Source organism: Perca fluviatilis, chromosome 1, assembly GCF_010015445.1.
Source record: "Perca fluviatilis chromosome 1, GENO_Pfluv_1.0, whole genome shotgun sequence".
Classification (NCBI taxonomy): domain Eukaryota; kingdom Metazoa; phylum Chordata; class Actinopteri; order Perciformes; family Percidae; genus Perca; species Perca fluviatilis.
This window is the reverse complement of record NC_053112.1, coordinates 23,420,090-23,447,773: the sequence shown is the minus strand read 5'-3', so window position 1 is coordinate 23,447,773 and position 27,684 is coordinate 23,420,090. Positions and strand designations below refer to the sequence as shown.

The 27,684-nt window shown below is 39.4% G+C and overlaps 3 protein-coding genes across 9 annotated transcripts in view; all 3 read left to right on the top strand.

Moving 5' to 3' along the window:
* rhbdl3 (rhomboid, veinlet-like 3 (Drosophila)) overlaps window positions 1–8,943 on the top strand; it is a 63,029-nt gene extending 54,086 nt beyond the window's left edge. For all 5 annotated transcript variants that reach the window (XM_039782428.1, XM_039782593.1, XM_039782509.1 and 2 more), the window contains 3 exons: window positions 3,683–3,783; window positions 4,529–4,589; window positions 5,487–8,943. In XM_039782428.1, the coding sequence (XP_039638362.1) occupies window positions 3,683–3,783; window positions 4,529–4,589; window positions 5,487–5,758 (434 nt within the window). In that variant the 3' untranslated portion in view covers window positions 5,759–8,943. The remainder of the gene's footprint in view (window positions 1–3,682; window positions 3,784–4,528; window positions 4,590–5,486) is intronic.
* A 562-nt stretch (window positions 8,944–9,505) lies between these two features.
* On the top strand, window positions 9,506–16,837 carry znf207b (zinc finger protein 207, b). Of its 3 annotated transcripts, XM_039782118.1 has the most exons (12): window positions 9,506–9,672; window positions 10,252–10,378; window positions 10,482–10,620; window positions 10,744–10,932; window positions 12,249–12,324; window positions 12,502–12,563; window positions 13,351–13,490; window positions 13,823–13,921; window positions 14,800–15,051; window positions 15,421–15,577; window positions 16,043–16,219; window positions 16,497–16,837. In XM_039782118.1, the coding sequence occupies exons 1-11, from the start codon at window positions 9,632–9,634 to the stop codon at window positions 16,192–16,194; spliced, it is 1,434 nt and encodes a 477-aa protein (XP_039638052.1). In that variant the 5' UTR covers window positions 9,506–9,631; the 3' UTR covers window positions 16,195–16,219; window positions 16,497–16,837. The 3 variants fall into 3 exon arrangements, with proteins under 3 accessions (XP_039638052.1, XP_039637989.1, XP_039638115.1); XM_039782055.1 differs by having other exon boundaries at window positions 9,507–9,672; window positions 16,043–16,837; XM_039782181.1 differs by lacking the exon at window positions 13,823–13,921 and having other exon boundaries at window positions 9,509–9,672; window positions 16,043–16,837.
* On the top strand, window positions 16,503–27,494 carry LOC120546964. The gene is made up of 8 exons (XM_039782309.1): window positions 16,503–16,534; window positions 17,962–18,022; window positions 18,150–18,192; window positions 21,909–21,977; window positions 22,343–22,684; window positions 23,913–24,290; window positions 26,341–26,444; window positions 26,839–27,494. Exons 3-8 carry the CDS (start codon window positions 18,186–18,188, stop codon window positions 27,046–27,048), a joined length of 1,110 nt encoding a protein of 369 aa, XP_039638243.1. The 5' UTR covers window positions 16,503–16,534; window positions 17,962–18,022; window positions 18,150–18,185; the 3' UTR covers window positions 27,049–27,494.
* Window positions 27,495–27,684: the final 190 nt, after the last annotated feature.

The following is a 27,684-nucleotide window of genomic DNA, read 5'->3' as shown; positions in this document are numbered from 1 at the left end:
TTGAACAAAATGTCACCGCTCCCTTCCTACATCCCTATCAACCTCAGGAACGAGTCACGTTCAGCCCTGTTCAGCTGAGACAGTAAGTCACTATTTCTGTGTGTGTGTGTGTGTGTGTGTGTGTGTGTGTGTGTGTGTGTGTGTGTGTGTGTGTGTGTGTGTGTGTGTGTGTGTGTGTGTGTGTGTGTGTGTGTGTGTGTGTGTGTGTGAGAGAGAGCCCTGTTTCTATTTACTAAATCAGTACAAACTAATAAAGGCATTTTCTCCACTATTTGTACCCCAAAACAAACATTTTAGGCATTTAAAAAAATATACTTTTTTGGTACTTCTAGCTACAAATTAACTGGAGTGGAATTGTTGGGCTACTTTTTGAGATGAGGGTTGAGTGTTGTTGGGATTTTCAGGGATGGAAACATTATGCCTTGTGGCAGTGAATGAGTGAGTGAGTGAGTGAGTGAGTGAGTGAGTGAGTGAGTGAGTGAGTGAGTGAGTGAGTGAGTGAGTGAGTAAGTGTGTGTGTGTGTGTGTGTGTGTGTGTGTGTGTGTGTTGTGTGTGTGTGTGTGTGTGTGTGTGTGTGTGTGTGTGTGTGTGTGGGGGGGGGTAGGTGGCTGTACGCACAGGGGTCAGTCACAAACACCCTGGGGATACCAGCTGTGGTGGCCTGGCCTGTAGTATTAACCTTGCATTGAAATGAGGAGGAAATGCGGCATAAATCACACACACTTATGCACGCACACAAACCAACACACACAAGTCTGCTGTTTTAATTAGATATCGACCACCAGCGGAAAAGGGGAGGCTGGGGTGTTTGGGTTTGTTGTGTCTGACTGAGCTTTTTTTGTTTTTGGCAGCAGAATGACTGGCCAAAGTCACAATTCTCAGAACATTCAGCATTTAGCAACAAGAGGGTAGCTGAGATTTGCTTACTATTGTATTTGTGGCATATATCATGCATCAGTTTTATGTATGATCATTTTTATGGCATTTCTGACTTTATTGGATAGTAAACAGTATAGAGAGGTATTACAATAATGATTTAATTTCCAATGATGTGCACTGTTTGAAATGTATGGTTTTCTTTAATTATTGGAATTTTTGATGGTTAAGTTTATTGTTCAGCTGAATATAAGAATATCCTGCCTAGTACACAATCTTTTGTTAATAACCCAATTTTAGAGATCATTGGCAAATGTGATGTTAATATCAGCTTACACAGTATATTGTTTTATTTAAATTAATTCATTCATGGTTTTACGCTCAATATCTCTATCTATAAGTGTGTTTGTCTGTGTGTGTGTTTATGTTAGTATGTTCATCAGTAAGTGAAGGCATCACATTTAAACATGCGTCACTGTATGCATTTCTCACATATTCTTTGTTACTTAATGCCATGTCAGCAGTTTGGCTTAATTCTCGAGCATTTTCGAAAAGTGGTTTTACATTTGCTACACAATGACACTGCCAGATTGTGTGAAGAAACAAAACAAGCAATAGTGAACACACAGGGGCTCAGCTGGCACATACAGGGGTCAAGGCAGAGTTCAGAGGTCAAGTAATGACTCAGAGAGAGGACGATGGCCCTGTAGGGCCAACACAAACTCTGACACTTTAATCGACACAATGGAACCGCATGGAAACACACAAGTACTCACATAATGGACACGAGACAGACAAGAGGTCTGCCTAGAATATAAGGCAGGTGTAGCAACAGGCAAAAACAAGTGTACAACAACAGAGGATCAGATACAAAAACCGACATGAGGACAAGAAAGTAAACAACAGAGAAAGGGAAGTTACACAAAGTCAAACAACGGACTCAACTATTGCACATGACTTTGTAGATTCAGTCAGTCAGCGTGCAGCCAAACTGTTGAAGTTTTTCGTTATGAGAGCTAATGTGCATTATTATTCCCCCTCATGTTCCCAGTTCTTTCTCTGCAGTTTGGATGAACAGCAAAGATAAATGAGATGCCACTTTCGACTTTAAAAACTACAAGCCTCCTGGGTCCTGCTGGGGGACTATAAGAGACTGTGTCCTTGTCTATATGTGTGTTTGTGTGCACAGGCAACCAAGCTAAAATAATGTTATCAAACCATGTTAATTACAAGGATGGAGGTCATCCTGCCCAGACACACTTCCTAAACACAAGAACTACAAAGGTAGAGGTGTCCTGAACCAGGTGTTTGAGTAACTGTATGCTTGTGTGTGTGTGTGTGTGTGTGTGTGTGTGTGTGTGTGTGTGTGTGTGTGTGTGTGTGTGTGTGTGTGTGTGTGTGTGTGTGTGTGTGTGTGTGTGTGTGTGTGTGTGTGTGTGTGTGTGTGTGTTTGAAGAGGAAGGAAGTAATGTTGAGTGCTTTAAAAGGGTGTAACCTAGGGAGTAGAAATCTTTGTGCATGTTAATGCTCAATTTTATTATTGAGGGTCATGATTCAAACTTGATGCTTAATTTAAAATGTATTCAGAATTAATTAAAGCTGATACCAGTTTTACCATAATCCTTAATATTAAAATAATTTGGTTTATTTATTTAGAATTGATTCAGAAATGTAATCGAATTTAAAATAATAGTAAATAAAAACAGGTCAGTGACATGAAAAAAGAGAAGGGAAAGATATACTAAGAAATGAAGAGTGGATGGAGTGGAGAGAGAGAGAGAGAGAGAAAGAGAGAGAGAGAGAGAGAGAGAGAGAGAGAATAAGCAAATGAGAGTATTTGTGTTTGGGTAATTTAATAGTCCAGCTAAGCACATCTCTATCTCCTTTTTTCTTTTATTCTGTCTCTCTCTCACACACACACACACACAAACACACACACACACACACACTCTGCAGTGAGAACAAATGTCCGCTGGTGACTGTCTTTAAATGTCCTCACATTTAAACTTTTTAATTATTGATTGGATCTTTTGTGCTCTTGTTGAATCGGTACCAAGGTGCTAAAGAGAGCAATTCCCTGTTTGCAGCAGCCCAATTTGTATGAATGCATTTGTTTTACATAAAATCCCACTGTGTGCTGATACAGTATGAGCAAGCATCTATTCATGAAGGCCTATTTATAATACACCCACATTAAATAGTGAGTAGCAAAGCCGCCTTTATGCCATTGAAAATAAATGTTTTCAGTTCACAAATGGTTACAGCTTGTATTGTTTATGTTAGTCACAGTGTCTGCCAGTATGTCTAAAGGAAAAAATTCACATTTCCTACTGAATAGTGAAAGCTCAGACTCAAGATTGTAGCATCACTTTCAAATAAACAAATAAAGTAGTTTATCATTTAATATTGTATTGCATTATAGAATATTTGCACAAAACATATTTATTCATTTATTCCCCAAATGGCCAACTGTCAGGCAAATCTAGTTGAGTAAACATTCTCACCACAAGCTCTATGAAGTAGTTCTAGAGCTCTCGATCATCTCGCATAAACTTCATCATCAAAAGAAGTTTGCACGGATGATAGATTTCCATTTTTTTCAGAGCACTTCAAAGACTAATCAGTATTTTGATACTAAAAGTGGATCACATGAGTATTTGTAGTTGCTCACAGTGATGAATTATCACCAGACTCTTCACTTCCCCTCAACTCTTCCTGGGTCTCTTGTTGCTTTTTCATGATGTGGATAATACAAGCCCTCATTTGTTTATTTACCTAAAGCATGTTCCTTTATCATCACTACAGGGTCGCTGGCGGTATCTGTCACGGATATGACGGCTCCAGTGGTCGGCTCATCTGGTGGAGTGTACGCTCTGGTCTCAGCACATTTGGCCAATGTAGTAATGGTAAGTTTTTGTGTAAGTGCATGTGTGTGTAGATGATTATCACATCACTCAGTTGTCCTGTGACTACAGAGCATTGCCATTGCCATCATCAAAGCAGCCTTTTTTTGGGCCCAGCAGGTGCTGCTCTATCTACAGATGCCATACATTCCTCACCATCAGTTTTTCTTTTCCCCCCAAAGATCAGAAAGTGTGTGAGCTGGTGCATGAGTGAAGAAATCCCTTCCCACCGCACTCTCTGACACATGCTCTGTTTGGTCAAAACTCCCCATCTTGTGGGTCATCACAGACACATTGGACACAAAGGCGCTTATATGAACCTCTATTATGTGTATTAGGGTACTCATTATGTACCCTGCCAGATCCTCCACCATGTTCTTCTTGACGTTCACATGGGGGAGTTTGTCCTCGTCTCAGCTGAAATCACATTATCTAACACAGCAGGAACAGCTTGGGGGTCAGAGGGGCTCTGGGGCTTTCAAAATTGACGTGAATTGAGACAGAGGGCAAGATGTCATGTCATTTCATATCTGTGTGTGTGTGTGTGTGTGTGTGTGTGTGTGTGTGTGTGTGTGTGTGTGTGTGTGTGTGTGTGTGTGTGTGTGTGTGTGTGTGTGTGTGTGTGTGTGTGTGTGTGTGTGTCTGAGGAGGACTTGACCTTCTAGCACAGTTTGTTCTGTATTTATCATTAGAACTTGAAAATGATCTTCTGAATTACTCCATCCTCTCTTTCTCTCTCTTTCTGTAGAATTGGTCGGGAATGAAGTGTCAGTTTAAGTTATTTCGGATGGCCATGGCTTTGGTTTGCAGTAAGTTTCAATAAAGATGCCACACTCCCCTTCGCCTCATCTTAAGAATTATTTTTCAACAAAAGACTACTTTTAATCTGCGTGTCATGCTATTCAATCACCAGAATTTTATCTTACACAGCAAAGGTTTCTTATAAGATAAATGTGGTTTTGCTCCAAAGGCAGCAATATTAAACTTTCTGGCTTTGCAGCTTCAGCATATGGAGGATTTCTAACTGTGAAGACCCATTGAGCATGGCATTGCAAAGCTCGCCCCTATTCATTTTCTATGTGACACGAGCAAATTGTTCTGCAAGTCAGTGTGGGATTACATGTCTTAACCTGCTGTGGATAGATGTTTGTGAGAAGGAGAAGATCATTATTGTAGTTTCTAGGATACCTTTTTGATACGTCCCTTTCCTCCAATATTACAGATACAAACAGAAATGAATTGCTGCTTGGCACAATGTCAAGTAATTTGTTGGAAAAGTGGTGGGTTGCTTACTTACACAATGTTTGAAAGCGGGCAAGCGAGTGCGCTGCTTGCTAGCTTGTGACCTTTGACACACCCACGACAATGACTGAGACAGCAGAAAGACATTCAGTGAATTCCAAGTTTATCTTTACCAAGTTTATCTGATGTTAATATGAGGATTCAGCAGTGTGAGTTACACAAATCTAGTGAGTATCTTCCAAAGTCTTTTTAGTACAAAATTCCCTCTTTCAGTTACAGCACGGAAACACTGTCTGTGGTAACACAAACAGGGACCTGTGCAATCTTTTTTGTTAGTTGTTGGTAACTAAATAAAAGTAACTATAATTATTCTACCTCATAGAAGAGATTTTTTTTATTACATGTTAATAAGTGCAGTAGTTGCTAATATTGTGTTTTCTCTCTCTCCCTCTATCTGCTCACAGTGAGTGTAGAGTTTGGTCGGGCAGTGTGGCTGCGGTTCTATCCACCGGCCTTTCCTCCATGCCCCAATCCTAGCTTCGTAGCTCACCTGGGAGGGGTGGTAGTTGGTCTGACGCTAGGTGTGGTAGTACTGCAGAACTACGAGCAGCGACTCCAGGAGCAGTCCCTATTTTGGATCTTCTTCTGCGTCTACACCTTGTTTGTGCTCTGTGCCGTCTTCTGGAACATCTTCGCCTACAGCTTGCTTGACGTGCGACTGCCTCCACCACCTTGACTTGCTTATTAGAGGCGGACTAGACTCTGTATCCCCCTTATCCCTCCATCGGCAGATCCCTGACCACCTGGCTGGATGAGTCAGCCCTCATATTCTGAGCCTCATTGTGTGGTGATCGGAGTCATCTGACAGCCACCCTCATCCTACATCCAGCGCTCTGATGCAGGGATGCACCTGACATGCAGCAGCCCTTGCTGTCGGTCTCATCATACCTTTTTCAGCCCACCTGCTCCCTTTTCGGGTTTAGCGTTACCATTGTTTCCGCTTACCATACAAGCTAACCTACATCTGCTCTTTGTCTACATCTCTGTTGGACGTTTGTGTCAAGAGTATCAGTCAGTGGGACTTTTGTTGACAACACAATGACAAATGAGAAGTCTTAGATCTAAAACAACAGGAACAAGCAGGAACACTCCTGTCCACATGGCTTAACCTTCTCTGCCTCTTCCTACACAATCCAATGGTGCCTTCTCATGGAGATGTCAGCCTGATGAAAGTATTTCTGCACAGTTGCCTCTTGTGTGGGGTGACAGTAGTAAAGCCCTGCAGTATAAACCATTTTCAGACACAAGATATAATCCTGTAATCTGCCTGCACTCTCATCATCAGTAAATTAAGAATAAGGTCATATAAGAATAACCTCTTTGTTTAGTTGGTGTTATGTCATCATTACAAGCAGCTCATAAACATGAAAGGTTTAGATTAAACAGACAGCAGGATAGCTAAACCTCTCCAAGTTTGTAGTGAGAGCATGGATTATATAGGCTACAGCAACCTTCAAAGGTTATTATGAATTTACCTTTGAAGGAGTGTGGGTTAGTTGCCTTCAGACTTTTGTGTGTGCAGGTTGTGTGACAAATGTACCATTGCGCATACAGATAAAAAAACGAAAGAAGCAGAAGTGCCATTCAGGCTTTTAAGCTTTCAAAAATGATGCCAAAACATTGCTACAAGCAATTGTGCAAGCAAAAATACATTACATACACTAATTTTGTCTGTAAGGAGTAAGTCATACGTATTTACTGTAACAGAAAATAATCTTGAGAAAAAAAATTCTCACACCCTTCAAATTCTTGTCATTTGCAGTGATGTAGTGTTTTTTTGCGACTGGTTGAAAATAGCAAAGACGTGGAAGAAGTTTATTTATTGATTGGTGAGGTGATGAATTAAGGCAAAGTGTAATTAGACTAATGAAAACACTCACCTGTGCCATTCTAAATAAATCTAGTCTTTCTTCTCATTACCAAACATAGAAGAGCAAACATGCCTGACCTCAACTACATCTGGGCTGAGGTCGTTTCACTCTCATATCGGGAGGCATTGGGTGAAAGAAGAAAATCAATGCTTCCTCATTAGTTCCTGTCACAACCTAAATTGTCAATTGATTGGACCGGGATAGAAAACAACCCCAGCCCTAAGCTGCAAGTCCCAAACTGTACTTTAACCTCATGTTATGCACAAACATTATTATTATGTAATATATATACAGATTAATATTTTAACATGCATTTGCTGTTGCTAATTTTTTTGTTTTTAACATTGTGATATTGGTATGTTGTGTATGTTTTTTGGTCTGCTTGAATTGTGATATGTTAGCTATATCCTGTATGTATCCTATTTATTGATTGGTTAAATATGGTCTGGGGTTGTATGTAATAAGGGCTATGACACAAAAGTGAGTGAGGGATAAATCGCTGATAATATTTTAACATTGTGCATATTTTGTAGATTTGATATGTACATACTGTAGTACATTAAACAGTTTTATACAGAAAAAGATATGATATCTTTAAATTTTGCCCTCATTTATATCAGTTTTAACTCAGGTCACACATATTCGCATGAACACATACAAACAAATTAGTTTTGTTCAATATTCTTGGGACAGGAATTACCCCCTATTGTGCAAAGAAAAGTGCGAGCAGGCCTTGAAACCAGAGTAACTTTTAAACTCCAACCCCAGTGTTTAGAGAGAGCTCAGGGCCCGAGAGTGGAGAGCCGGGTGAAAAGAAGCAGACATCAAAATGATCAATGAAATGTGTGAGCATACAAGAATCAGCCATAATTCATTCCGAGAAGGGACTTCTAAGCTGTCACTGAACGTCTTCTCTGTCTAGCCATATGGAGAGTAGCGCCTTTGTAGGCATACAATGAAAAATTCATTAGGTGGCCAAGGAAAGCTGCCTCAGTTGTGTTTCCCCTTCCTAAATCTCAAATTTTAGAGGTAATCATTCACCTTGGTGAGAAAGAGTACACAAGTGAAGCTACAGGGAAGGAATATCGGTGTGAATGTATTTGTGGTGTATCTGCATTTATGCTGCCTGCTGAGAGAAGCACTTGTTAGAATTTGGCCACATTTTCATTTGCATTTCAATTCTTTTTAGATTACATGAAGTGGGACTTAGGTTGAGAGTTTACACATAACTATTACCAATGTTTCTAACAAGCTGATGGTGATGATGGTGATGATGGTGTGACAGTGGCGTTGTTGGTGTAGTACTTAATCACTTTGTCATCCTATTCTGTCAGCGTGTGTGAGTGTTATCTATGCAGTGTGTTGCATGTGTGTCTATGTAAGTGCACCTGTGTAATCTGTGTACTTAGTAAAAGATACAATTATTTATGCTTTTACAATTTTTTTACATGAAAGGCATGTTGGTCAGTGCACATCAGACAGTGCCTTGGCTAAAGCCCCATTTACACCTGGTATCAAAATCCGATCTCTTTAGTATTTACAGGGCACAGGCAATTATGACCTTACATGGTCAAAAGTATGTGGACACTGGTGCATTACACCTATGTCTTATTTTGAACACCTCATTCTATGAGGTAAATATACAGCCTTCACTCTCCCTGGCTGCTTCTACATGCTCCCATTCGGCCACATTAGTGAGGTCTGTGTCACAATTTATCCCAAAGGTGTTGGATAGGGTTGATGCCAGGGATCTGTGCATGCCAATCAAGATCTTCCACACCTAGGAGACCATTTCTTTATTGACCCGGGTTTGTGCGTGGGGGTACACTCTCACGTTGAAAGAAGAGAGTTCCTTCCCCAATTTGTTGCCACAAAGCTGGAAGCAGCTATTGTCTAAAATAATAGCGAATCCTGTGGCATTATATATCAATAGAACAGAGGAAACCATGAAAAAGTCCCAAACTAAAATAATAAAACTATGTTGACAGGATTGTCTACGTCCTTGTTTCCATGTGTAATTTTGTACAAAATAAACAGCGTTTAACAGAAATCACATATTGAATGCCAAACATGCAGGCAACATCCTTGATGCCAAGGAACGAGAGGACCCAGATTCGATTTCTGCAACGTTGTCTCCATCAGGTGGACACTGTCAACATAACAAGTTGAAATCGTATACATGAGTAGAATTTATTGTCATTCTCCATTTACAAATTCAGTATACAGGTAAACGAAATTGTATTTGCAGGGTTATTCTGTTGCATGTGTTTTTCATGTGGTTTGTTTTGGGCCGGCCGTACAGCGCGTTTTCCCTTGTAGACCTGCAGTGAAGTGGGGTCCCACATAATACCAGTAATACATCTTGAAGCCTTTAAGAACACCGTTTGAAAACATTATATCACTGTAGAAACTCGCTGAAGAAATATAACTTTGGCTGGTGGTATTATGATAATCTTAAATATTAACCCATATCATATGTTATTAACCTTTCTCCAAGGGGCGTGTCTATGACGTGCGCCTATTTGCTGTCATCGCGAGACTACAGTCTCTCCACCACAACTTCCTCCAGCAAAGCGCCATTTTCGGCGTCATTACGGGACTACAGCATGCTGTTGTCAAACAGATAATAAGACTAGTATTTAACGTTGTAAGACCTATTTTTCAGCGTTCATAAAAAAATGGGACGAAAGAAGAAGAAGCAGATGAAGCCATGGTGCTGGTATCCTTTTGACTGGATGACGAAACACCAACGTAGAGATACCAGAGGCTGAACGTTAGCTTGACAAAAGGAAGGCCTAAGCTAGCCTCTCGGAGGGTTTATCGGCTTGTAAAATAACGTTAGCTTAAGTATCTGTCCATTGGAGGCTAATCGTTTTAAGGATTGATTGTAATCCAATCTATAAGTAATAACCGTAAAATATTTGGCGTCGAGTACTTTTACGCAGTAACGTTAATGTTAGTCGATTGCGTTGAGTTCATGGTATTGCCAAGAGGAAGGTAGCCTATCGTTAATGTTAGCTAACGTTAACCTGTTAGCCAAGCATTTATGATTCAGGTAACGTTATGATTCAAGCTTCAACGCTGATTAATCTGCAACCTTGTTTTTCTGAGTTGTTGGTAACCTTAACGTTAAATTGCGCTGCCCGGTTATTGATCATACGTGAGGATTAAGAGCACGGGAGTTTTAGGCATTTGCGTTATTTTTAAGACTTACATTTGGCTTTGTGAACTTGGTTGTTGCCTGGTGTATTTTGCTGATGTTTCCTGATGCGACATAATTCTTAACTTTTTACTCAAGGTACTGTAATCGAGACTTTGATGATGAAAAGATCCTCATTCAGCATCAGAAGGCAAAGCATTTTAAATGCCATATTTGCCACAAGAAGTTGTACACAGGCCCAGGCTTGGCTATCCATTGCATGCAGGTTGGTGCCTTTTTCTGAGTTCAAGTGTCTTTGTCCTAGTTCCTGGGCAATGGATGTGCTGTGCTTGTTATGACTGTATGAACTGACTCCCTTTGCGTTTCAGGTACACAAAGAGACTATTGACAGTGTACCTAATGCAATTCCTGGAAGAACAGACATTGAGCTGGAGATCTATGGTATGGAGGGTATTCCAGAGAAAGACATGCAGGAAAGAAGACGAACGTTGGAACAAAAATCACAAGGTTTGTACACTCTCATGTACTTTTTTGCCAATTTTAAGTAAAAGCCCAGATAACCGAATTAAATGTTTTCCTCAATTTTGTAATGGTTTTGTGTATTTGGCATGATTACCTTTCTGTTTGCAGAGAGTCAAAAGAAGAAGTCTAACAATCAGGATGATTCGGATGAGGATGACGACGATGATGATGAAGCAGGACCATCAGTTCAGCAGGTTTCTGCTGTCCAGCCCCAGGCTGGCTACGCTGCTCCAATGGCCCAGCTTGGGATGCCTCCTGTGGCTGGCGCACCTGGGATGCACCCTGGAGGATATCAAGGCAAGGATCGCTTAAAAATAAAAAGCAGAAGCTGGGAATCAGCACTGACTCAACTTGACTAAATAATAAGTTGACTTTGTGTTAGGGTCCTCATACCTACCTTTTCAGATTGATCCGAACCAAAATTGCAAGTGTGAAAACTTCCCCCTGACCAAACGGCCAAACCTTGGTCCAATGAAAGAGTTTCTCTCAGTCTGGATGAAATTGAACCATGGTCGGGTTTGTTTCTAGTGCAAAAAAATTTTTTTGGATGGTTCGGACTTTAGGACCAATTACAGGAAGTTCGAGCAGGCTGTCGTCGCGTTATACGAGTAGCATAGCTCCTTAAAGGAATAGCTCAGTGCAAGTGTGGGGTCGAGCGAGTGATAGTGGCAGTGGATGCGCTCATTGTTGGCAATCAGAGAAGAAATTGGCGTGAAAGTTTTCACGTGGTAATAAATGTACAGTGTAGGTCTGTTTGTCCACAACTCAAGCCCCAAATAAAATTCCGTTGTCTTGCTTTCGAACTACTGGATAAAGTGAAGAATCCAGTGTTTTAAGCATTGTTGTCAACTCGTCTTTCTCAACTGTCTGTAGCGTGACCATGTTCTTGCAGAGGTGGATTGTTTTTGCCTTCATTGTGTCCCTACTCCGCTTGCTTTAACACCAAAAAAAACTTAAACAGCATACAGCTCGTCACTTTGGCACAAGTTGACGCATCTCCAGTGTCTGTTTCTTCATCCTCCATCTCTTTTCTGTCCTTGACTGTGCAGTAGGGACCGAGCCTTTTGCTCTCCAAGCTGTTAGGACTGTTATGCTACCTGTCTAGCTAGCAGCTGTAACGTTACCTAGCCGGCCGTTCGGCGGTGTAAATTTGTAAATGTACAATTAGTGTTAGAAATTGTTTGTGTCAAATTGTGCCATGTTGTTTTACACCGTTAAAGAGTTAGTTCTGGGTCATATTGTTGTATCCTTCATTAAGTACAACATATACATTGGAAACACACAAACAAAGACTAAAACAATCAAACGGATGTATGAAATGCAGAGATGTGATGACGACAACACAAGTAATGTAGGCATTAGTGCGAGATGCTTACATTTGACTGTCTTGATTGTTATGAATAAATAATAAATTCTAGCTCAGAAATTAAAAGACCGACGTGTCCAACAACTCAACCACCTAATTATAGGACCAGGTCAAGGTTTTGCAAGTCTCAAGCCCTAAACTTCGAGTTTAGAGTTTAAAATACGTAACAAGGTAGTGCTGCTTGTTTGAAGTGATGTAGTTTTGAGTTGTTAGTTAACAGAACATGCCCTCTGACTCATTGTTACAGGAATGCCTCCCATGATGCCGGGCGTTCCTCCCATGATGCACGGCATGCCCCCTGCCATGCACGGCATGCCACCAGGGTAAAGGATCTCTCATTGATGTTTAATGATACTATTTCAGATTTAGTGCTATTTTAGGTTTGATTCTTTATTAATTGATTATATGCCCATACAACAACTTACTGGTTTTGGGGAATAAATAAGATGTAATTTTACTGTAGTTATAGCACCAAATCATCATTATCTTGTCTATTGCAGCATGATGCCAATGGGTGGAATGATGCCTCCCATGATGCCAGGGATGCCCGGTATGCCCCACGGTGAGTTGTAGTAGTATTTTCGCTTAGGGGTACAAAAGATATTTTAAATCCATTCCACATATAAATGGAGTAAGTAATGGTTTGTCAGTGATTTTTTTGTTTTTTTTTATTTTGACATTTTCCAATGGTATTGTCTGTTAAATGTATGGTTTCCAACAAATTATGATCTAAGAATATGATCACACCACTGAAATCTTACATGTATAAAGTTTATGCCCACGTTGCTATGATAACCCTATTCATTTCATTCTTAGATCGTAACCATAGCTCAAAGTATAACTGCGGTTGCTTACTTTTATAGATTGCTAGGCAGGTGTAGCTGAATATGTAAAAAAAACAACTTGCCTGTTAAGTGAAATCTGACTGACATTCAGGACTAGTCTAATGAAACAGACATTGGTCTTTTGAAATTCTTGCTCCTTCTGTGCACTCTGCTTGCTTATTTAGTAGGGGTGCACGATTCAGAAAATGTCACGATTAGATATTGATTTTTAGGCTCAAGATTTGATTCAAAATCGAATTTCTATTCAAAAACGATTCCTGATTTAAAATGATTCACAGTATGTAAATGTAGTTACTTTTCCCATGTGATTGCAGTAGACATACAATTTTTAAAAGATTTTTTTGAATTCTATGAATAGATTTTGAATCGATTAGAACTTTGAATCGCGATATGAATGTAAATCTTTTTTTTTACATTTTTATTTTTTTTGCACACCCCTATTATTTATATTTTCTATGTAATGGTGCAAGAAAATGTAAGTGACCTGTTTGGGTAATTGTTTAGGAATGCCACCTCACATGGCTCCAAGGCCAGGCATGCCCCATATGGCCCCATCCGCCACAGCAGGAGCATTACCCAGCCGACCAGCAGTACCAGTGGCTCAGCCTGCCGTCACCAAACCTCTCTTCCCCAGTGCAGCACAGGTGGGCATTCCCTCCCCCCCCCACAACACACTCTCACAGACTTTTCAGAGTGCAGATGTTTCTGTATATCTGTCCCCCTATTCAAGGTAGATAGTTGTTGGCGTTTAATGTTAATCTTTCTAGGCTTTCTTATGAACACAATGCTTAGTAATATTGTTTTATTTTCTTATTTTTGTAGTCAGCTGGTGCCCTTTTTCCTCTTTCTCACCCCATCTCATTTTTTAAAATCGATTTCACTATTATGTAGTATATTTTTGTTCTCATTGAATTTGGATTGAGTATGTGGACATGTTACATGTCAATACTGTGATCTCCTTCCCACAATGCTGCAGATGGGCGCTGGTGTTCACAGCAGCACAGCAGCTGTTTCCTCTCCGCCTGCAGACCTTCAGTCTGCCTCCTCTCAGCCTCCCTTTCCTAACACGCCACAAGTAGGCTCACAGACAGGACTTTGACTTGGGCTGTGGCAGCTGCATGTTTATTTATTAACTGCCTGTAAATTCTCAAGTTGTAAACTAGGCTAATTACTAGCTATATTTGCCTTGTTCATCAAAACGAGCACATAGGCTACAATGTTGGTGTCAGAGGATAATTATCCCCGACAACAACTGACGTACTTGTTGTCTGTGCGCTTTATTACTGTGCATGTGCTTTAATTAACACAGAATGAGGCAAAACAGTGGATTGACATGGATCTTATTTTGCATCATTCACCCCTCATAACCTCTGAAGCATGAATTCTGCAATAACGACTCATCATGCTAACAGCCTAGCGGTGCGCAGAGAGCAAATCGCTTATCATGTGTAGGCGGCTTTACGCTGCAGCGGTGCTTAACACACTGTCAGTTCTTTTCCCCCACAATCTGAATTAAATGTCTGTCGATTGGTTATACTTGTATCTCAGGATTTGTTTTATCCAGTGATTCGTTTACTCTTCTGCATACAAAGGATTTACCTCATTTCATGCTAAATTTGCTCACCAGTTGGAAGTAAATGGTTTAATTGTTTTGTTCCTTAAATTAAGTCAACAAGTCAAATGTATTATTTCCACAGTTTTAAAGTGAAATCCGAAGACTACTTAACTAGATTCAGAGTGACCAAATCATGAATAAAAATGCAACTTTGAGTGTTTCAAAAAGGCAAACCTTAAATTGAATGTTTAGGGAGGGGGGTTATATATCTAAGTGTAATGTGTTACAAAATGATTGTCCCAAAGGTATAATCCATTGAGGACTTTTGTGTTTTTGCATCTTTGTAAGAAAGCAGCAGTGGACTAGCAGTCAGTTACCTGTATTGTGTCTTTGTACAGGCCCAGCAGAGCACTTCAGGACCCGCAGCTTCAATCTCCCACAGTACAGCCGCCTCCTCTGACCCTCCCAAAGCAACATTCCCTGCCTACACCCAGCCCTCTGTCTCTTCTTGCTCTTCCACTTCTTCTTCTTCTAACCCCTCTAGCAGCACTGTGGCCAAACCCCCAGCCACAGTGCCCACCAAGCCTGCCACCCTCACCACCACGAGTGCAACTAGTAAGTTGATCCATCCTGATGAGGATATCTCACTGGTAAGTTGCTTGAGCTTTCTATTTTGCCCTTTTCACAGTAAGTAATGACTGATACGTATAATAGTACATCTGTTGATGAATGGGTTGGTGCAAAATTTTACCATCAGCCTGTTTCTGAACATTAATATCATAAATCGTAAAGTACATTTTTGGGATACCTGCCAAGCTTTTATATCCTCACTCTTACTTAGTAGTTTCTCTTTTGTGGTTATGTTGAAGGATGATTCTGAACTTTAATATCCTCAGTGTGAAATCAGGGCACGCCAACATTGGTACCCAATTCCTCGTCATTGTTGTGAGTGTTTATCTTTGTACTGTAAGGGGCATAATATGGTTTCTTTAGTCTGAATCGTTTGTCCCTGCCAACAGGAAGAGATGAGGGCCCTCTTGCCCCGTTACCAGCGTCTTACACCCAGGCCAGGTCAGGCCCACGTGGCTGCTCCCCCAGTGGCGCCTGTGGGCAGCATAATGCCCCCGCAGCAAGGCATGCCACCACAGCAGCCTGGCATGAGGCACCCCATGCATGGTAAGGAAATGCTTGTTAGGAAATCGGTGTAAAATACCCATCAGTTTGTGAACTGTATGTTCAGTCGTTTTATTATCACTATCTTTATTGTATTATCAATTAATTGGATCCTCGGTCTACACTTTCATTGCACTGAGCGTTCAGCTTTTTTCCAGTAATTTTCTCCTCTAGATCAGTGGCTTCCAAACGTTTTTAAACCATGGTACTCCTTCATAGAATATATATATTTTATGCCATATTAAGTCTGTAATGAAGTAGCTTTTAGTATACATTTAATGCACTTTTTGGATATGTGATGAGGGCAAGTTCAAGCTAAAAATGTGTGTTACGTTGCTCTTCAGTTACTTGATTTTTAATGGAAAGGTAAAGAATGAATTTATATAAACTACAATTTGATTGACATCTGTTTAATCTGAAAGAATTTCAGCATTAACACATTCTGCTCTCCCTGTGTTCTCCCTGCAGGTCAGTATGGTGCTCCTCCTCAGGGCATGCCAAGTTACATGCCTGGAGGGATGCCTCCATATGGGCAGGGTCCTCCTATGGTGCCCTCTTACCAGGGAGGCCCTCCCATGGGCATGAGGCCGCCCGCCATGTCTCCGGCTGGACGCTACTGAAGCAGCAAAGCAGCCACCACATTAGGTTTGAGGTTAACACCTTTCTCTCATCCTTGTGCTTTTTCAAACCTAGCTGCAAGCAAAGAGCAGTAAGACCAGTGGTGGTGAAGACAAACATTATTTGTTAGAAAACACGGACATTTAATGTAACCTCTTTATTGGAAAACAGCCAACCACCACACAAGTTCCTGAAAGCTATTTGTTGTCATTTGATTACATGTGAGGATATATTTTTCCCCTATAGGTTTCACTCAGGTTTATAGAAGTGAAGTGTGTTAAAATGATTCATATTTCTTTTGAAGCTGCTGGAGTTACATGAACGTACCAACTCCTTACAAAGGCAAGTTTCTCTTGTAAACATTTGATTCTTTTTTATTTTTGTTTTATTTTTTTTGGTAGATTGATTGAGGCCCTCACAGCATGCTTAGGTGCTGTTGGACTTGCGTCCCCAACCTTGGTTGGTGAGGGTCTCAGTGATGAAGATGATTCCAACTCAGTAGTGTTAAAATTCACGACTCATCAGTCTCTAGCTTTATCCTTATTTCAGGTTTGTTTTTAATATTTCCTGGTCAAAAGGGTACCTGTATGCATCCTTTGTAATGTTTTATGAATCTGTTGTAATAAAATTCATCTTGAAATCCAATGCTGGTTTGTCCTGACGTGCGTGGAGGTGAGTGATGAAGGTTTGTACTGGTGTTCTGTTCTTATGGCTATGCTTAACTACAGGACTTCATCAGGTATTTAAAAACCAAGTTTGCCACCATCTATTTATTTTTTTTTTTTTTGAGTCCATCTTACATCGTCTTTATAAAAGACTGGATATTTAAGTACAAATGAAAATGCATTTCCATTAGTTAAGAAATGGAATAAAGATTTAGATTTAGATCAGCCCAAAACTAAGATGTTGGCCAACTTCCGGTTCCGAATACTGCATGTTACCCCATAATAATAATTATGATAATGATGGAAATAACTGCAGATTAAATAATACTTGTAGATATAGTACACTTGCACAAATATGAAAGAGAAACTAAATTTCATTCCTGATTCATTGACTTTTTTTTTGTCTGTACATACATTCCAGAACTCAAACATGCATGACTGCTTTATTGTTAGTGTTTGTCATATCTCGAGTTATGTCCCCATAATGTACTACAGGGGGCAAGCAAATCAACAAACCCAACAATACACACTAGCTCTGTTAAATACAAATTTTGTGAAGCTCAGTTTTTCAGATCCAAACTGTTGATTAAGTTTCTACAACCTTTCAAAGTACAAGGTTTACAAGTGATTTATTTTTTACTTTGCTACATAGTGCTTGCAACTGATAAGCAATTTAGTGGTTATTAGGTTCATTGGTTTATCTCCGTTTGAATTACTAATGATGAAAAAACTCCAATGGTGGTTGTCCGATGCCGACGCAAACGGCTAAATGGTAAATGACATTGCGTCTGTAGTTGTGAAATACAGCAGCAATTTCCTGAATTGCGTTCATCCAGTCCTGCAAAAGGATCTTATGACATAATACAAACAGAAGAAGAACTCCATCAGCAAAAAGGAACAGTGGTCACTAGGAGACCCTCACCTGCACAACAAAATATTTCTAAAACGGTCCTTTAAATAAATCAACACCTCAGATGGTCTCAAGAGAAACTGCTTCGCTAGATTGGCATTTACTGCAGTGTTAGTTTGTATTGCTGGGTTTTTGTTTTTTCATAATCAGCCAGTGACATTTACAATGATCCTGTGTTTGACCTTTTTGTACAGAGCAATCTTTGAGAGATTAAATCTGACTTCATGCAAAGATGTTGACAGCAAGTGCACAAATGTAAGTTTTTTAGTGCACACATGGATCAAAAGACATGGTGGCAAGAAGTTCTTGTAGGTATTTAGTGTGGCACAAGTTTTTCCTCTGCACATATCACTTACTTCTTTGTATTTGTTTTTGTCTGTAGCCCATCCATATCAGCCTTAAAACCCACTCAGCTGGCATGAAAGGTCAGTTAAACCCAGTAAGTACCCAATATTTATTATAGTGTGGGTCTGTCCTGTACAACTGGATATTACACAATGCATTTTTTTAAAGTATGTTGTCATAATCTATTAGATAATTGAAGACTATTGAATATATGTTGTGTAAAAGAGATGTAAGAGCATTTGTAGCTATTAAAATGAACAAAAACTTGGTGTGTGTGATATATATATATATATATATATATATATATATATATATATATATATATATATATATATATGTATATGTATGTGTATATATATATATGTATGTGTATATATATATATATGTATGTATTTATATATATATGTATGTATGTTATATATATATATATGTATGTATGTATGTATGTATGTATATATGTATATATATATATATGTATGTATGTATGTATGTATATATATATATGTATGTATATATATATATGTATGTATATATATATGTATGTATGTATATATATATGTATGTATATATATATATATGTATATATATATATATATATATATATATATGTATATATATATATATATATATATTGTGTGTGTGTGTATATATAGGTCAGCTCACCTTTAATGAGAAATAAAAATGATCACTTTTCTTAAGTGGTATCTAGTGCAGTGGCCTTTTGGGCTTGTGGGCCATTAAATGGGTACAAACATTGAATCCTACATTTTCCACAATGTAACTCAATAGCATTTTAATTAGACCCTTCCCACCTGATAAACACCCATGTCTTTCAAACAGCAATTTCATTCATTTAAAATGAAGCAATACCTACGTGACCACATGACACAGGTTATAGCTTCTGTGTGAATAGGATTTCGTTTGTGGTAATCACAGAATTTTAAAATGAATTTATCCATTAAAATTAACTGCAACATTTTCTGCTACTGTCCATAAACCGTTCTTGTTATTCTGAATAAACCACAGAACACAGTTTACACTTTTTATAGGGCTATTTCTTTGAACAGAAACTGAGATCTCAAAACTTAGACCAATCAAACCAACATTATCAGCATGGCTAGATGCCACTAGAGAGAAGTGAGGAAATATTTTTTCTTAATTTGGGTGAACTGAATAAGTAAAAGCTCAGTTGTTGGCAGCAACATGTACTTAAGTGTTAAAAGTAAATGTATTCATTATGAATGATGAGCTGTTTACCACTAGTATTTAAGGAAAATGTTTTTTTGACATTAAAGTTTTTAAATGTATTACATTTTAGATAAATGTGGTTTTGACCAACTGTCATGACCAGTCAAAAATCCCATGTAAGTCTGTATCGCTGGCCCCTTTTTAAATTAGTGTTTGCAAACTCTTGTTTTTGGATCAGGTGTATTTGTATTTTAAGGTGCTGTACTTGAAATACTGAGGGGAAAAAAGTGGTCTGGGATTGTCTCCACACGGCTCAAACCCAACACGTCAAATACCGACGCGGTCACAACACTCGGCACTCGGCACTGGCATGCACACGCCGCCGGACCGGCTGTCAAAACAAAACAGAGAAGCATGAATTACAACACAGAGGGAGTGTGACTTCACGCCATTACTCAGATGCTCAGAATGCTATTACTACCTTTTTAAAAAAATATATATATATATATTTGTTTGCTGCTATATTAATGTTCTGAATGTTGAGTACAGCCCCTTAAAAGGAATACAAGCTGCCCTATAGAGAACAATTGTCCAGAAAGTAGATTGACTGACTGAACATGTTACGCATCACAATGTCAGAATTATGTTTTTGTTATTAATAAAACTATTGCATTATTTTGCTGCCACTTGTTTTCCTTTGATTAAATTAAGACGTGAGGTGAAATCCACTATTCTGAGGCTCCCAGCACCTTTAGGTGCTCAGTGTGCATGTGTGGGTATTCAATAATAGTGCACCACCTAGTGGCATATGGGGGATATTATTGACTCCTTTAACAGACCAACTACTTCCCATGATAGAAATCCTAATAAAATATGTGGTGTTAGACAGTCTGATCAGTTCATAGTTTAAGGTAAATACTGTTATATGAGAGGATTGTAATAATATGGAATATGAAGCCTGATTAATGCAGTGATAGCATTTCATATTTGGTTATTTCTTGTGGCACTATTTTAGCCATTGAGATGAGAATATTGGGAGTAACTCCTTAAACGTTTACTCCTGACCATGATGTAAAAATAGACTTTTGAAAATAAAGATATGATATAGTGAAAAAGGTTCCAGAAAATACTATTTTAACAATTGATTAATTTTGTTCTAATGAATAGGAGTATTCCCTAATATTGAGTTAGTATTGTGTATTTTACATTGGCCATTTTGCAATAAATCACTGTAGCATCATATACATTTTGAATTGATATGATTACCTATATAACCACTGCAGCCATGACTTGCATGTACAAGTCATTAAATGGAAACTTTGAGGACCTTAAGGTTTCTTCCTTGTTTGGGCTGCATACACTTCTGGCAATTAGTCATACATTTCTGATCCGGAATTTGTGGTTTGAAGAGTTAGTGAGGACAGAGACTCTACAGACCTCCATAAACATTTAGCTTCATAGCAAGCCTACCAAGCAATACTAGCAAAGCTTCAGGAGTGTATTGACAGGCACTGGCAAACAAAAGGTTAGCTCATCTATGAAAGTGAAAACCCTCAAACTGCAGCCTCTCAAACGGCAGCACCCTTCTTAAAACAGCAGAACTCAGTAAACAGTCAGTAAAACCTACTTTGCTATACATATATAAACTTAATTGTGGTTTCCTGCTGCCGGACTGGTACAAGATACAAGAACCAAAGAGCAAACTGCCTTTTTAGAGAGAAATATTTGCTACCACAATTTGCAGCTTTGCGTGTGTGTGCACATTTGCTTGTGTACTTATTTGTACATTGAAAAGGTTATGTATTCATTCCTCTTGTCCATATTGTCTGTGAAAAGTTGTTTTTTTCTATAGCTGAGACAAGGCTTTTTTTTCAGTGCTTAGGCCTAATAATCAAATATTGAGACTTGAATGTTTTTGCTGTCAAGTCTGGGCAGTCAAGCCTCAAGTCACTATTTTTCACAGTTAAGTTAGATTGTCTTTAAGTCTTTTGCATAAGCTCATTCAGTGTGCAGGCCTTTTGACACAGTTGACATTCTTTCCACTGATGCAAATTATTAAATCAATAAAAAACAGACGCATCCTGTTCTGTAACAGGCAGTCACAATTATTTCCTCTGGGAAATGCACCAACTATTTTGTCTGTGGAAAGTTTTTCTCAAGCATGTGAGACACAATGAATGCAAATTTTGACGAAAAAAAACTTTGTCGCTGATGCTATTTGAACTTAAGAGTCGGGTAAAACTGCCTAAAACAAAAAAACTTGGGATCGTCCGGGACCTCCATGCACACGTTGGATCTTACTATGCTGCTGATCCTTGTAAAATACTTTATAATATAATCATAAACGTTCAGCTGTGTTGTAGTGTTACATTTTTTATGTACTCCTATATTGCTTTAGAAGGAGCTGATTCAACATACACAGTGTTGGTTAGCTTTTGCTTCCTCTTGTGTTCATCTTGAGGTTTGAAGGTGGGGCTTTGTGGAGTTCCTCTTGGTTTCATTTACAGTTAGCTAAACTTTTGTCATCCAGTCCTGAGTGATTGCATCTGTGCTGTCATGGTTTACATCACTGATTTCCCTTAGGAACTTAATTAGTGTCTTCTGACAGTATTAAAGATGACTGGGATCCAGTACCTGGCATGTCTGTGGACTCTGTTCATCACACAGACTGGATTTGGTAAATTGATCATTTGCTTCTTTTTTTCCCACTTTGAATTGTTCTTGGAGTGTAAGAATTAGAATGGGGAAGTCATTGGGAGTCAATGTCTACATGTTGGATTATACTCTATTATTTTGTCCATATAATGTATGTGGAATAGTTTGGTCAGAAGATTACCAAATAGGATTTTCTTTGGGAGGGATGCACAGCTCCAAAGTTTTTATTTTTATTTTTTTTTTTTTAGCATAGTGTTTTTGTGGGACATGAAGTTGAATCTAATATTATTTACCATGTTAATTAGCTGCTTTTACTTTGAAACTGACACATCTTTAAGCATATAAAAAAATATATATATATATATGTGTGTTTTTGTTTTTATCAAGTGTGCAGTGACATTCAGTTCTTGGAGAGGCATGAGGGGGGATCTGTGGTTCTTCCCTGTGTAGTTGACCAAAGAAACCCTTCGCCCTTCGGTGTCTACCTGATGCGCAACTGGCTGAAACCCACGAGTGAAGTGCTGTTCATGCACACCGGGAACGACGTCAGTGCAGATAACCGCATCAGTGTCAGTGGAGACCCGAGCAGCCATTCTCTGAACGTGACCATCTCTCAGCTGAGTGCCAGCGACACAGACCGCTACTACTGTGAGTTTCTGGCGAACAACCCTTTAGGTGAAGACGACCGAATACGGGGGAAGACAGAATTCTTCCTTCTTGTTAATGATGGTGAGTGTTTCTTTTTTTTTTTTTTTTCATTCACCCACAGAAACTTTCCAAAACTACCACAAAACAAGAAGGTTAAATATCCTGTAGGTGGTTGACATTTGAAAAGTGTGTTTGGTGCTGCTGTTTGCTCACTACCAGTGCTCCCACTAAGCACCACTGTCTAATAAAGAATTCTTTATAAGGTGTTGTAAAATGAAATGAGGTTTGGTCCAGGTGCCTTGCAGCCAGCAGGAAAGTAGTGGAACTGAAAATGTAGGGGCCATTTAAAGAGCTAACTAAAGATATAAAGTAGATTATGCTGGAGGAGGATATACACCAGTAAAAGGGATTTTTCACAACCTGGCAACCCAAAAGTTCCACTTATTAATGATGTTTTACTGACATTTCAGTTATTAATAAGTCTTTTAACCCCTATATAAATGATGCCTTATTAAAACTGGTACCATGAAGTCTTATTTTCTTTGTTGTGTGACTGTTATTTTCAAAAAAGAACTAAACTAACAGGGACTCCGAGCAGTTCGTGAAACATGCTCAAAGTTCAACACAGCTCTCTTGAAATCTAAGCTGTTGTTATTCTTTTTGTGACACACATTCAGCATTTTGCCGATGATGACTCACACTGGTCAGTTTCGTTTGTGTTTAACCGTTGCCAATTGTTAGAATAGCCTGGCCATGAATCCCCTCCTCTTATTTCACAGTGCTAGTTCCAGAAACAAGTCAAAACAAGTGTTATTACTTCTAAATGCTAAGAAATATTACTCACAACACTAGGTGGAGTTGGAAGCTCCTCTCACCCTCTTTACACCTTTTAAAACACCATGCCAGTTGGCCAAGAGAAGAGGAAACTGTTCTTTGTGTTCTCTGTTCTTTCTCTGTACCCCAAATATAAATGTTCCTAAAGCACCCTCAATATACTTTCAGGGGTAGATGATTGTATGTTATTGTTTTACATAATATTCATTTATATTTACAGATACACTGAAGTTCCTGTCTAAAAAAATATATGATTACTGCCTGTTGACTACACATATTGATTGATTAAAAAGGTTACATTCAGTTAGTCCTATCTGGTTACATTTAGTACATTGTGCTCAATAATGCCACTACTTTAAATAATCTATAAAATCTACTGAGAACTCCTTCTTATAACCTTATGGCTGCTAACCCCCCAAACATATTTTTGGATTATTATATTATTATTAAGCTTTATTCCCTTTCCCCTGTGGAGATGCCCTTGGGCCAGTGGACATTGGGTTGGTGGAGACATGTTCTGGGGGCTCAGCCGTGCTCCCTTGCCTCCCCCCACACGGGGGGGCCTTGGCCGTGGAAGGGGTGAGTCTGAAGCGACAGAGGGGCCAGGCACCTGTGGAGGTGCTGTACCACTCAAAGCGTCACCACGGCGGCAGCCCTCCATCCTCCTCCCTGTTCCCCGTCGAGAGGGTCCACCTGTCCTCGGCTCCCGGTCCCAGGGGCATCGCCTACAACCTGACCCTGCAGCAGCTGCAGCCGGACGACAGCGGCCTGTACAGTTGCCAGCTGCTCCTCAGTGGCGGGCCCGACACCAGCACCACACTAGGAAGACAAGCACTCTTTGTTTCTGTGCAAGGTGGGTCACGTCACAGAGGGACTTGATCTCCAGCTTACTTATACTTACTTCATTTTGTTTTTGAAAATGAATGAATTTTTTTTTTTTTTAGCTTTTACGGCTAAGTGAGAAAGGGGGGAAGATATGCAGTAAATCGTTAAAGGTCGGATTCAAACCCTGGACCTCTGCATCGAAGCATAAACCTCTCAGTATACAGTATGTGCGCCTGCTCTACCCATTGAGCCAACCAGGCCACAATGAAAGCTTCTTTTAATACTAACTGTTGTTCTGTTGTACCAATTTGTTTCCTTTTTGTGCTGTTTTTTTTTTTTCCAATATAGGCTATATCAGTCTGATCAGTCCAACTCTGATTACTAAGGATGTCAGCCTTCTACTAACATACCTGCTACTAATTATATCAATAACAATGGCTATAACCTTAGCAAAGATTCCACTCATATTTTCCAATCTCACACTGTTGTTGTTATTGTTTGTTTCTTAAATAATGATTTGAACTGAGTAGATTCAAGTTGTTTCTCAACACTGGCATGTTCAGAAACCCACGCAAAATGGCTTTTTATAAGCACCATTGTTCCCTTATTTGTTCACTTAGGCCTGTGGTTGGGTGCACAACTGATAACACTAGACAATGATAGACGTCACTACATTTTCTGTACTTAAAACTCTTTTCTCAGTGTAATCAGTTAGTTGGTTAATCCATCGATCACTCATACAGCTGACATGTCAGCAAGGTTGGGCAGTGCAATGGACCATTAAATCAGATTCATAATTATGTGTCTCAAAGGATAAGTCTGGTGCTATTCTATATATTTCTTTCTATCAACAAATCCCATGAAAAGACCGAACTTATAATGAATTGCTCCTACTAACAAGTGTTGTCCGTTTAGCTAAAGCTTGATATGCCTATAGCTTATTACTTTGTGTAAATGAGCCACATTGTTGTTTATGGTTATAATGAACGGTAATGTTGTAATCGTGATGTTAATTAAACCTTATATTGTGGCTGTTTTTAAAGATTTACGTCTTCATTTGCAGCAAATGGGCTTGGGACTGAGAGCCACAGGGTCGGGACGTCAGAGAGAATTGAGAGACAGACTAGCACATAGTGACGACTAGCTTCATAAGCTAATTAGCGCCAGAGAACGTTCTCTGGGATCTGTTTTCATGCTAATCGAATGTGACCAGTTTTAGCGCGGACCGCTAATTAGCTTATGAAGCTAGTCGTCACTATGTGCTAGTCTGTCTCTCAATTCTCTCTGACGTACACATGTTATTAACCCCTAGGTTCATTTTGCGCTGGATTTCTCCTTTGAAAGAGGTTGACGAAGATTATTTAAAGATAATTTTTGGGGGGGCATTTTAGGCCTTTATTTGACAGGACAGCTAAAGACATGAAAGGGGAGGGGGGAATGACATGCAGCAAAGGGCCGCAGGTCAGAGTCGAACCTGGACCCGCTGCGTCGAGGAGTAAACCCTTATAGATGGGAGCTTGCTCTACCAACTGAGCTATCTAGGCGACCAATGCACATTGTTTAAAGTAGGTGATTCGATTTCTACTGAGAATTTTGTGTTTGCGATGTCAAATGTCATTGCCAGTTCAGCTCATTTCTCACTTTTCACTGAGCAAACCAAACTGCTATGACTCACCTCCTGATATTAATATCAGACCAACCAGAACTCCTGTTTGCTGCTCAATAACAGGCGTTTGTCTCCCTGTTCATGAAAATGTTTCGGTGATGTTGATCTTTACATTGTACAGAAACTTTATTCATATATTCAAACTGCAGCCTACAACTAGGAAGGAACTTTGGGTCAGTGGTTTTTGCAATTCCACTGAACACGTTATACTTGAGCATTTTTTGTGTTTATCTTACGCTGTTTTATGAATGAACATGCAAGTGTCAGTGGCGGGAATGCAGTGCAGCAAGGAAGCTGAGTGGTGTCGGTGCGATTCCTCAGAGGATGCTGAGACCCTGAGTGTTTGTGTGCTGCCGCAGCAGCGAAGTTAACCCTCTTTATCTTCAACCTTTCTCTCTGTGCTTCTTCACAGGAGGTCAGTGCGGCTGCTCCAGCTACTCCACTCTGCTATATGCTTTGTCCTCAGCTGTGGTCGTTCTCCTCCTCCTCATCCTTGGATTTGTGGTGATTTATAAAGTGAGTGGGCTGACACAACACAAGAGTTAAGGAGAAAAATATAAGTGATGAATGCGAACAGCACCTGCGTGCCAGAGAGTTCCTCTGCAGCTCACCACAAAACCACACGGTTTCATAACTTGTTGCTATCAGATGTCAGCATGCTTTTCTTACAATTCAGTTAGGAAGGCAGTGAAACCAATAATTCTACTACAGAACTACAGTATTGAACTACAGTGTGTATTTTAAGCTTCTTTTTTTGCGGTAAAAGATATATAGGATTAGATTTGGTTCGGACTTAACAGTGAAAATGCTGCCTCAACAGAAAATAACACTGATTTCAACAGGAAATCGAGAGTGCGTTCACTCTGTTTGTTCTCTTCACTGATTTGTTTTTCTTCTGTTTCAATGACAGGGCAAAGCAAGCCGCAGCGTCAAGTCACACCCTCAGGCACCCATTTACGAGGAGATGACCGGGTTGCAGCCTGTCAGTCGAAAACTGGCCCCCCGCCATCTGGAGGAAACTGAGTCTTCCGAGTACAGAAACTGCTCCGTGAAGAGATCCGGTACTGAAAACCATTACGAAAGCCCCATTGGGGCCCTGAGCCCCAGGAGTGAGTCTTGAAATGAAATATTAGACCTTGTCACCAGCATCAGGAACTAGACTAACTCATCAACTCGGCTGCCTGAAACTCACTGAATTCCAATTAGCACTCTGAAGTTTCTCTAACAGATTTTAACAGACACGTTCACGCGTTTTGGTAACAAAGTTATGTCACTGTTTATAATATTGTTAATGGACATTTCACTGTTTCTCACCAAGTATAACAAACATGTTGTAAGCATTTCCTTCCTCATAAAATATTTCTTGAAGTTATCGCCACTAACAGTCAATCAGCAGAATAGTGTAAAGAAGTCGGCACCAGGTCACATGCATTAGTGTCATGCTTGTAGGCTACACAAGAATCTAACGAAATGGGTACCCATTTTTAAAAATGTTGCTCCACAGTGCTACACTTTTTGTTAAAAATTGTAATGCATTGAGAAGTTAATAAAAACGTTAAAAAATAATCTACTGTTTCCATAATAAAGAATTTCTGTTTAATGTTTTGCATGTGTAGGCCTACTATGACTTTTTTAATGACTTTTTATGGCATACTACACTCTTTGACTTTTTTAAATGACATTTTTTTACGACATACTGTACTATGACTTTTATAAATATTTTTTTAATTAATATTTTTTTACGACATATACTATG